Source organism: Conger conger, chromosome 5 (assembly GCF_963514075.1).
Source record: "Conger conger chromosome 5, fConCon1.1, whole genome shotgun sequence".
NCBI lineage: Eukaryota > Metazoa > Chordata > Actinopteri > Anguilliformes > Congridae > Conger > Conger conger.
Window position 1 is genome coordinate 9,059,149 of NC_083764.1, and position 12,196 is coordinate 9,071,344.

Below are 12,196 nucleotides of genomic sequence, written 5' to 3' on the forward strand. Positions count from 1 at the left end.
GTGTGTGTGAGAGAGAGAGAGAAAGAGTGTGTGTGTGAGACACATTTCGTAATCTGTCATTGATGCGTTTAGCGGCAAATCGTAAACCTGCACAAGTCAAGTCGTATCAAGAAAAGACTTGAGTTGACTCAAGTCTTTTCTTTTGGAAACTTCCAGAACATTTTTCACAGGATGTTGGAGCTGTAAGAACCCTGTGTGACCAACATAAAGACAAGTGTTGCCATGGGTATCCAAGCGTGCACGGCGATGGAAACCAAACACTGGCGTATTTTGACTTTACGTGATCCATGCTTCCAGATGGAACCGTGCTGGGTCCTGATGAATGATAGTCACTACAGAAGAATGTTTACAGCAAAAACATCCTCGCCTTTCCCCCTGTCTTCCTTAAGCTAAGCCTGCAGAAACTGAGGTGGTCTTTTGCTATTTGACGAGGAAGACTGCGTGCACACACAAAATAAATAATAAAAATGGGCCCCTTAACCATGCTAGGGCTCAAGGTGGTTAGAATGTATGTCCTAATGGACAGGCTGGATCTGAACACACACACACACACACACTCACACACTCACACACACATACACACAGTTACAGTACATGCTAGTTTATGCTGATTTGGTATTTACATGCAGTGGGTGATCCGTCTTTAATGCCACGTTAGCGCGCTGGCCCAGACGCCCCGGTTTGTCACGGGGTGTCAGGGAGGCAGACGCCACCGCTCCCGCCCGCCCCGATCGATCCGGAGTCCCGGGCGCGAGCGCGTAACCGGAGACGGCGCGCGGGTCGCGGCGGTAGCGCCATCGATCTGAAAAACGAGCCGGCTCCCGTTTCTCCCGCTCAGCACTCCGGGAAGACGGCCGATACGTCCGAGCCCCCTGTCCACTAAGAGTGACCTGCAGGGAGGAGGGCCTGGAGCCTTCCTCCGGCACGTCACGCCTTTCAGGGAGAGCGGCAGAGCTCTCGACGTCCATGAAAGCAAGCTCTATTTTCTAGCCGCCTACGATTTCCCTCACCGGCTGAGTTTTTTTTTTCCTCTCTCTGTTTGTTTCTCTGGAAACCGAATTGGGCACGTACGGCTTTCCCGCTCTCCCTAGTTCAAATAAAAAACGGGACGGGAATAGCGACTGACCCTCCGCGACGTTTCTTTTTCGCGCAAACGTGCTTTATTTAAAAATTCATATTTGTTCTCATTCGAGGACATCAAAGACCCGTTACGATTTCAGTTAACCGGGCGGATTTGAAAGGAGTGACAGATGGCAGCGGTTAAAGGGGGGAATAATGGCGGCCAGAGATTTTATTTAAAAAGATGGTAGGTGCATTAGCTCCACAGATGGCTACTGAATGTGGCCATGTGGCATCTAAATAACCTTTGACCTGGAAGCTTTGCGGAGGAGCTGGCTTGTTTCCCCTGACCTCCTGATTAAATGGGTTGCGGAGAGCGCAACAGCCGACTGCCAATGGGGTAGCTTTGTGCTTGTGGGCATTGGAACCTGCGCGGGTCTTGGAGAGGTCAGATCCGAGAGGCCTCTCAGCCCCCTGGGCTCATTACAAACATCTATTTCTCTCCACTTTTTTCCTTTCTTCGCCCCTGACCTGGAAATCGATCGAGGTCCGCCATCTTTAAGGACATTCCAACCCCTTAAATGTTCCTTCTAGGTGCTAGAAGTCGAGGAAAGGAACTCCTGGTCTTTCCTTTGAGCAAGAAAACATCAGTGCAAGTGCCTGCAGACACTGCGGCCCGCAGGACGTGGAGTTGAGTAGCGCCGCGCTAGGCTAAAACCTGGTAGAAGCTAATAGCTGAGATTGCAATCTTTCTTCCTTTAACACCTTTGATAAAACCTTCACGGAGAAGATGCATCAAGACTGCACAAGGGGGCTGTTTTCTGAAAGGAGGGGAGAGGGCGAGAGGGCGCAGCCACAAACCACGGCAGAAACTTCATCACAGCGATTGCCCCCATCGCGAGATTTTAATTTACCCCTTTCCCATCCTCACGAAACACAGGAGTAATGCCATTATGTGGGCTTCACACACCCAGCAGCATGGCATAGCCTACTGGCTTCACTCAGTTCGGGTTTACAGGCATGTTAATCCAGGCAAATAAAGCTGGATTCTGGACACACTTTCCTGGCTCTGTTGGAGAACTCATATAAAAGTGATGACACGTTAACAGCCTGCCGGAGTTTTTAAAATTCCCCCTCTGAATGTGAAAAACCAACAGATTTAGAACAAGTCACGCGGCTGCCCTCCCACAATTAAATAGCAATTTGTAAAACATTTTTTTCCACAGAAGCGTCACTGTCTCCTCGTAGCTTTCGTCATTGCAGATGAGACGAGGGAGATGGGAAGGGAGTTATTGAAGGGATGCACAATCCACCGCCCCCTCTAATTTCATATGGCAATAGGTCCATTTTCCTCAACACGATGACACATATTATGAATGTCAAATCGCCATTAATGTCTGGCAGAGCTTTCCTACATGGCCGCCAGGTCGTTATTCCTACAGAAATGCCAATATATTGGAACTACGGGAACACTATAAAATTGACACCTTTTTTCTAATGTTCTGATTGGCCCAAATCTCCTTTAATTTCCATGACCAGTGGCGTTTTGTGACACCAGCATTAGAATCGAGGAACATTCCATTTCTGATCGTACACCAATAGCTGACACACAACTGAAATCAGCATCAAGCGAAATCAAGAAAACACACAATGCAAGCTGAAGAAATGTACCAACTTTTATTTTCAATTCACACATCCATTCAATATGCAATATAAAGCAAAAACCAATAATGAACATTTAATCATTTTTTCAAAATTACTGAACAGAGAACAGCATCAGTTAAAACAAACATTTAATGAAACCTGCATTTAGCTTATCTTGAACTCTTCAAAGGTGGCATCTTTTTGCTACACTGGAGGGAATTTTACAAACATTTTGATGGGATTACTCCATTTGGTTTAATCTTATGTTTTATGACAACCGATGCATTTTAGGTAATGCCGTTTTAAAAGCACTCACCCACGTGTCACATTTATTCTTTAAATCTCTTAGCATGGAGAAAAAAATGCATTGATTACACAACACGGAATAGCACACACGACTAAAAATGTCTATTTAATACTACGGGCATTGTACATATGGTGCATATTCTTACATTTTGTTAGTTATGGCTAATGTTTATTTATGAAGCAAACGCATAGTAACTGCACATTGTTTTGTTTAGTCTATATGTGTGTAAATGCGGGAATGCATGGGGTGATACGTGAATGACGTGTGAAGCCCAAAAGTGGTTTCTATATGACTGAAAAAAATGAAAAAGAATTTGTATAAACCTTTCCGGTCACGTTATGCATCATAATCTATTCTGAGGACAATATTTCCAATAGCAACGCCCATCTATCAACTCAACTGAAAGACCCTTCTAACTACAAATGATACCCAGACCATCACATCACTTATATTTATTAGATATTTCAAATAATTTAAGTGTTTCAAATTCATAAAACTTCATTTATACCATTTTTCTCTTGTTTCAGTTTTTTCTTGCGGTCAATACTAATATCCCTATTACACCTTTTATAGACACATATACCTGCATAGACGAGCACAAAGATCTTGGGTACCCAAACCTATATTTAATGCCACTTTGGTCAACAATTATCAACAGGAGATAATGGTATGAGAAGAAAAAATAACACACAAAAACAAAAGTACACAGGTTCAGCTCAAGGCAAGTATATCCCGGTATTTAGCCTAACTTCAAATGAATGCCGTTCCCCCTCTGTGCGAGCGAGCGCTTCAACCTTCAAATGAAACGCTCATACTGACCAGTCTTCCCAAGTACAAATCAGATTATCAAAATAAAAATAATATCTACGCCATTGGGGCTTACTTTGGAAAGAACAGCAACCACGCCTCCTTTTCAGGTTGCAAAGATGACAGGTAAATTCTTACTTAATTTGGTCCACCAGTTCAGAGCAAGCAGTGGAGATGCACGTCTACCAATGTGGACCAATTAACTACTTCCACCTCCAGACGTCATATTTGACGTCATATTTAACGCTTAAGGGCAGTACATGCAACTGGTGTAATTTGATTTGACATTCGTTCACACTCTCTATCATCCTTGAATATTTATATATTTTTTTAATGACTTGTGAGACCAGTTCTGGCAAGACGAAGCAAGAGTTCAACGCAAGCGAACAGCTACGGCAATAATAATAATAATAATCTCGTTACGCGAGTAAAACAGGCGATTTCAGCGCATAGTTCTGAATACCACCGGGCTTCCACAATCCACACCAACTGCTGCGGAGCCTCGATCCAGCAAGACTTCCAGGTCCGTATAAATGTAAAGTTACATGGGCTAAATCACAGGGGTAATTACACGCGTAAGCAGCTGGCCGGTTAGAAGACTTACTGCATGCCATCCGCCATGCTTCAGTAGCTCTGGTGTGCAGTCGTGCAGTAAAGAGAGACCCTGCTTTAATGCGATAGGTCCACACGTACTGCAACATCATCATCCGTCATTATCGCCACAGGCACGCAACGTCTCTTATCTACCAAACCGCAACCTCATTACTTTACTCATCCCAAATGCATTAATAAGCGAATAACTCGTCCGAATGATTATAGAGCCGCAACAATCTAAAGCCAATACAGTTAACTCAACTCAGCTGCACTTTACGAATAAGTATTGCCACAATTAAAGTAAAGACTATTCCCTCCGTTGAGAAATGAGAATGTTATAAACTGTAATGCGGTTACAAAAACTGGCAAATTATACTTGTTTTACGTTTGTCCCCTGCAAGCAAGATAATTACATATATTCAAAAGTTTATACTGCAACCGCTCTTAAAAGTTAATCTGCTGTAGGCTATCGGTTAACTAAAGAACGAATAGGCGACTTGGATCTTAGTTGTTGCTCTTGTGTCGACAGTTTGTATGTTGGTTGATTCACGCACGGCCTTGCTTTTACATTGTCAGAAGTCTCGGTCCGATTCATACTCTGTCGATTGTGAGAACTGAGAGAACAGAAAACCCCAAAAAGTAGGCCACGAAACGCTACCCACTCTTTTAGCACAGAAGCTATCGCACATAGCCACAGGATGCTACATGAAGAAAGGACACCTCCAAGGGAATGTTGCCTTGATCCACTTCATATCACGGTTAAAAATACTTACTGTCACATTTTTTATTTGAATTTAAAGCTGTATTTTCAAGCAATGAATTTATGTTAGACGCTGAAATATCACAAACAAAAAACAAAAAAACAACGCAAAAACAAAGCAACATGTACACACACAGGCATGCGCACACACACACACACACACACACACACACACACACACACACACACAAAATAATCCCACCTCTGCTGCCATATGGTTTAAAATGTAAAAACACGCGCGCACACTCACACACGCGCACACACTCGCACAGACACACATTTGGTACACTTATTTCTCGTGACACACACAACCACCTTTCTTGTCAGTTACTGCTCACAGAAAAGAACCATTTAAACACCAACGACATCTCTGCAATATGCAAGTAAGTGGTCACAGCTACCCTACGAAGCTCTCAGAGTATACTGAACAACCGACGGTTTCACCCCTTACAGTCTTTCACGTGCGGTAACCGGAGTAACGTCCAAAACGTCGCAAGCCAAGCAATTTGCATGATTCAGTTTGTAAGGCTGAAAGGTCATTAATTTGTGCTTCAACAAACAAACAGTATAGGCAATTAATCTCAGAATAAAGGTACATTTTCTATAAGTTTCAGTAACCAGGAGGGATTGACTATGTAAATACACACAAGTATTAACATCGAGTCCTTAAATTATGTAAACATGTACATCTCTTGAGGTCAGTAACGGATCCTCTTCATATAAAAAAACGTTACTGAAGCATCGCTCTGATGGCTTTTGGAGTCGTCTCGTCGTTCAGGTGTTTTGTGGTGAACCTGAAAAGTTGTAAATATTAATGTCATTAACCGCTCTACGAATTTATATGCGTAGGGGGGGGGGGGCACAAATATGAACATAATTTTCAAAAACTTCGGAGACTTGACTGACTTACTTCAAGGCATTGAGAAGGCCTTCAACATTGTCTGCAGGCTGGTCCTTCAGCACCTTTATGCATCCCTTCATCTGCAGAATAAAAACAAAAAATAAGTCTAATAAATACATAATAAAGTGCTAGCTGAGTATATATACACACACTCAATCAATTATTTATGCTTGGGAAAAGCATAAATAAATGGCTTAATCAAACACTAATACACAATCTATTAACATCCCCATAAAAACACTAATACTACCACAACTTATAATAGTAATATTAACAACAGCAACAACGATTAAAATAATTGTAATAACAAAAGTTTCAAAACAGGTCAAATCAATTGGCCTTTTAGTACTTGTAATGTAATGACAATGGCTTATATTTATAAAGTGTTTTCACAAACCCACAGGCACAGAGTGGCCGGGGAAAAGATTGCACATCATTGCTAACAGAGCAGCGTGCTACAGACGGAGAGACAAGCACAGACTCTCTGTTCCCTGCTAAAATTAAGAGGTGCGACCGGATGAGGTAAGTGTGCTCCCTAGCAGCCTGAGACAGGGCGTGGGAGGGTAAGGAGGAGCGGGGGGATTGGGGAGGGGCTGGAGCGGGGGGTTGGGGAGGGGCTGGAGCGGGGGCTCACATCGATTTTGGAGGACTTGGTGAAGGCTCCGGCCGGGTGAACGTGGTCGTACAGGATGATGACGCCCACCATCACCCGCATGCAGAAGAGCAGGGTGTCCTCACTGTTGAACCTGCTCGTGTACTCCCTGTGGCGGGCAACACACCAAATATACACATACAATATACGCATGAGCATATAATACACATACAATATACGCATGAGCATATACACACATACAATATACGCATGAGCATATACACACATACAATATACGCATGAGCATATACACACATACAATATACGCATGAGCATATACACACATACAATATACACATGAGCATATACACACATACAATATACACATGAGCATATAATACACACACACGCACACACCAAATACACACATACAACATACACATGAGCATATAATACACACGCACGCACACACACAATACACACATACAATATACGCATGAGCATATAATACACACATACAATATACGCATGAGCATATAATACACACGCGCGCACACACACACACAATACACACATACAATATACGCATGAGCATATAATACACACGCGCACGCACACACACACAATACACACATACAATATACGCATGAGCATATAATACACACGCGCATGCACACACACACACAATACACACAAAATATACACATGAGCATATAATACACACGTGCACGCACACACACAATACACACATACAATATACGCATGAGCATATAATACACACACAAGCGCACGCACACACACACACAATACACACACACACACACACACACACACACACACAGAGTAGAGAAATAAACATACAATACACATACGACCGACAGATCTGACAAAAATATCAGTACATAAAATACACACACAAAAGACAGCCTAAACAGAAACAATGCACACATCTAATACATAAAATACACACACGCTACCAACAAGGAAACTGCAAGATTAAAAAGAACAAAAAAATCTGTTTTAATGACATCACCTCCATTCAGTCTCACACACACACTTCCCCATCTGTCTCAGTCTCTCAGATTGATACTGTCAGACACTGCGCACATTCACAGCGAAACAGGCGAGACTTTGCCCGTGCGTGTGTGTGTGTGTGTGTGTGTGTGTTCACATCGAGTAGGCGAGACTTTGCCCACGTGTGTGTGTTCACCGTGAGCAAACGAGACTTTGCCCGTGTGTGCGTGTTAACTGTGTGCGAGTGAGACTTTGCCCGTGTGTGAGCGAGTGAGACTTTGCCCGTGTGTGTGTGTGTGTGTGTGTGTGTGTGTGCGTGTTCACTGTGAGCGGGTGAGACTTACGGAGTCTCCAGCATCACTTTGCACACGGAGGCCATGGTGCTCAGACAGTCTGTGGTGTTCTCCAAGGGCAGCGTTTTATTCTGCACATTAAACCCACACACACATACAATGAGCTTCTGCACGGAGTCAGGCAATACAAACACCGATACACCACCCAGTGAAACCAATAACGATAAATGATTAATAACAATATACATTTCAGAAAGTATCGAACACCTCCGACACGCGAGGGAAAGCTACCTCAGACACGAACTGCGTGGTGGCTGTGCTCAGGGTCTTCAGCATGGGCGTGGCCTCGGCGTAGAAGAGGGACATTCGATTGGCCATCTCGTTGTTGACTTCGCTCTCGATGTCCAGCTGCAAACACAGAAGAACAGCGCTTTCTGAGTACCTTTTAAAACACAGCAAAGTGCCAATTCTGAGAGCCTCACCATGCTAATATCCCCGGTTAACTCTGAAACAATGAATGTAACTAGGATTTTTTTTTTAAACTGTTAATAAACATATAATAAGCATGTAGTAATTAGGTAATAAGACTTCCCATTTTTATTTATGCACAGCTTTACAGATTTAACTTTAGGAGGGACCTCAAGAGCAAGCGAGAAAATTCAAATCAGATAATCAGAAAGTAGTCATTGTAATAACAATAAAAACATGTTAAAGCATATTAAAAAGTGTTAAAGCGTTTTCATTTAGGTCATTTTAAAGTGCTGCGCAATTTGTACACATGACTGGCTGACAAGCAGGCACCTGACATTTTACGGTCACAAGAACACCTGAACAGGACGAGAGAACGGTCCAATCTACTTAATGCCTTCTTTCGTATCAGATGACAGCATCACTGTAAGAGTTATTAAGCCAATTAATTAAGTCCATAATATTAATTATCCAGGAGTATGAATTCCCCAGGGTAATGAACCCCCTAATAGACATCACACCGACTCCGCGCGCGTTCCCACGAGTCCCAGGGGAATGGCCTGCATCTCTCCACGTAAAAACAACGTAAGAAGCGGTGTTTACTGATGAGATGAGGTCACTGAGACAATCAGGGCCGGTCAACCTAGAAAGCAGCAGCAGACTTACGTTCATGTTATTTATATCCCGGAAAGCCCCAGACTTACGTTCATGTTGTTCACATCCTGGAAAGCGCCAGACTTACGTTCATGTTGTTCACATCCTGGAAAGCCCCAGACTTACGTTCATGTTGTTGATCTTGTTGCGACTGATGGTTCGCCGGTAGTAGCTGAAGTCGTTCTGGATGGCAGGGATCCTCATCTGGGGGCGGGGTTACAGTTATGTTACAATTACAGTTAAATGTACACAGAAACATTACAAAGAAAATGTTACAGTTAAATTAATATAGAGGGTTCACGGTTTTAACACAAGACGGACAACCACAGAGCAGAAAACATTGGTCTAAACCAGCGGCACCAAACCAGTCCTGGAGGGCCGCAGTGGCTTATGGACATTGGCTACGGAGTCATTAGTCATTGGCTACGGAGTCCCCACACCTTGTTCTCAAGGGCCTAATTGGCTAAATTAATTGACTGAAAGGGAAGTGCAAATATCTGCAGACACAGCGGCCCTGCAGGACTGGAGTTTGACACCCATGGTCTAAACTAATTTCCTGTCTACATCATAACTCATTTAAAGCGGGGTTAAAAGGAGTGGACCGGTCGTGTTGGGGACGCGGTTCGACGGGCGACGACTGGCGGGCGGGGTCACCTTGAGCTCGTCGAAGCGCAGCGTGAAGTGCAGGATCTCGGCGAACTGCTTGGCCAGGGCCTGCTCCTTCTCCAGGTGCTGCGTGGGGCTGAGGTTGGGGCAGGTGAGCGACTCCAGAAGGCTCTGCAGAGCTTTCTCTGCGTCACACACCGGGGGAGGAAAACACGACTTACTTCACACTGCGTTACATACGTTATCCGCGCTCACAATGCAGGAGGAACGGAACGGCAGTCACCCGTTAATACGAGCCGCAGGCTCTTAAACCTTTCATTTTAGGAACCAAATAAGAAATGCGTGTTCGTATAGGGACCCAAATGATAAATTTTTCAGGGATTCATCAAGTACATATACCAATACTAGCATAGGCTAGTGGACTCACTCTAGACCAGTGGTCTCCAACCCTGGTCCTGGAGAGCTACTGGGTCTGCTGGTTTTCGTTCTTACCCTGCAATTAACTGTAATCAACGGCTCTAATTTAATTAATTAACTCACCTCACCTGGTTACCTGGGTCTCAACAGGTGCTGATTTTAAGGTAAAAACAAAAACCAGCAGACCCAGTAGCTCTCCAGGACCAGGGTTGGAGACCCCTGCTCTAGATTCATTCTGGGACCCACCTCTTGCACTCCTGCATCATTTCAGACACTCTGATATGAGCTATAGCCCCAGACAACATTACCACACCAGTGTAATGCCACTTCACTAAAGCAATAATATGAATGGCCACTGCTACCCAAGAACCAAATACTTTTGCTAAATAATTTGGAATGCATATAGATTACATCCATAACATGTACTAAGAAAGAAAACTTAGTGGTAAAAATGGCATAACCTAAAGGCATGAACACTGACGCCCCGTGCTGGCGGGGGAATGACGAGGCGTTAGGGGGGGTAGTAAACGAGAGGGAGACCCAGAGCAGACCCAGGACCCCCCAGGTACAGACCTAGTCTCAGGGAGAAGCCGTAGAACTTCTTCAGCCGTATGACCAGGGGGCAGACTGAGTTCCACGCCCGCTCCTGCATCAGCATGTCATTGGGGTTCTGTATGGCCTGTCAACACACACACACACCGGTGAGATTTCTCCTCATAAAACCACGTTCAGAACACACACCACACAGCAAACACAAAACAGTTACACACTGCTCCCCATATGACCACGTTCAGAACACACAGGACAGACAACCACGATACTAAACAAAAAAAAACAAAAAAACAAATCTAAAAGTGTATTTTTCAATGCTGAGAAGGTCACCCCAGTTGAGACGCATTTGTAAACAAACACTACTGCAGGTAGAGGCCGCACAGTTGGTGAAACTCTCGCGTGGAATGTAAACCGTCGTTTTAACATTGGAGGGAGCAGACGGGCTCACACAAAGAGCCCCATTCTGGAACATTCCCCGCGCTGTACGGCTGAACTCACACAACACCGCCGCCAGCCCGGGGTCAGGGCCCCGGGGACGGTCTACAGTAAAACGCTCCAGTTCGGGGTTCTGCTTCACGGTCTTCACGGCGGTGCCGTTCAGGGGGGGCGTGTCAACACGCCGGGGCCCCGCCTTCAAACGCCCGATTCAAAACAAAGGGGCCGGTCTGACCCTGTCCCCCGACCCTGACTGTTAGCTTTACAGAGCGCTGCGTTTGTGCTGAGGCTGGTCTCCTCAGCTCAGAGCTGCCCCTTACAGTCTCACACGGCCAAAGAGCTAAATACTGTACATACTTAAGGTGATGTAATTACAATTTAAGGACAGACTATATAGCCTAGTGTCTATGGTGCTGAACTGGGACCTGGAAGGTTGGTGGTTCAAGTGCCGGTGTAGCCACAATAAGATCAGGGCAGCTGTTGGGCCGCTGAACAATGCCCTTAATGCTACATTGCTCCAGGGAGGATTGGCTGCTGCTTAGTCTAATCAACTGTAAGTCGCTTGGGATGAAAGCGTCAGCTAAATAACGAAATAAATAAGTATGCGACTAAAAAACTGCTACTGCAAATAAATTGGAAATATGTCTTTCACTGCTACAGTGAACTACAGTCTAAACTATTTTGCCCAAAACATCTACAGGCCATCAAGATCTAGTGAACAGTTTTCTTCACCTAAAATCGCAGCCGTTTTTTTCTATGTCGAGCACGTTTTCACGGTTGCTCTCTGAAGACCGCATACAAATAACGCCGCCGTCCGTCCGCGTTTCGGCGCGGGGAATCCATGAGGCGCTAGCATCTGAACAGCTCTGTAAAAGGCCGTCTCTCCGCGAGGTGCTAGCATCAGAACAGCTCTGTAAAAGGCAGTCTCTCTGCGAGGTGTTAGCATCAGAACAGCTCTGTAAAAGGCCGTCTCTGCGAGGCGCTAGCATCAGAACAGCTCTGTAAAAGGCTGTCTCTGTGAGGCGCTAGCATCAGAACAGCTCTGTAAAAGGCCGTCTCTCCGTGCGGGATGTAAACCGCTATTCGCGGTGGA

The 12,196-nt window shown here is 44.8% G+C and overlaps 1 protein-coding gene across 2 annotated transcripts in view; it reads right to left on the minus strand.

Annotated features, from left to right (window-relative positions):
• Positions 1-2,717: 2,717 nt before the first annotated feature.
• fam49a (family with sequence similarity 49 member A) overlaps positions 2,718-12,196 on the minus strand; it is a 46,453-nt gene continuing 36,974 nt past the window's right edge. For both annotated transcript variants that reach the window (XM_061242119.1, XM_061242120.1), the window contains exons 5-12: positions 10,690-10,795; positions 9,748-9,884; positions 9,220-9,297; positions 8,263-8,379; positions 8,023-8,102; positions 6,707-6,833; positions 6,082-6,152; positions 2,718-5,965 (exon numbers count right to left, since the gene is read on the minus strand). In XM_061242119.1, the coding sequence (XP_061098103.1) occupies positions 5,902-5,965; positions 6,082-6,152; positions 6,707-6,833; positions 8,023-8,102; positions 8,263-8,379; positions 9,220-9,297; positions 9,748-9,884; positions 10,690-10,795 (780 nt within the window). In that variant the 3' untranslated portion in view covers positions 2,718-5,901. The remainder of the gene's footprint in view (positions 5,966-6,081; positions 6,153-6,706; positions 6,834-8,022; positions 8,103-8,262; positions 8,380-9,219; positions 9,298-9,747; positions 9,885-10,689; positions 10,796-12,196) is intronic.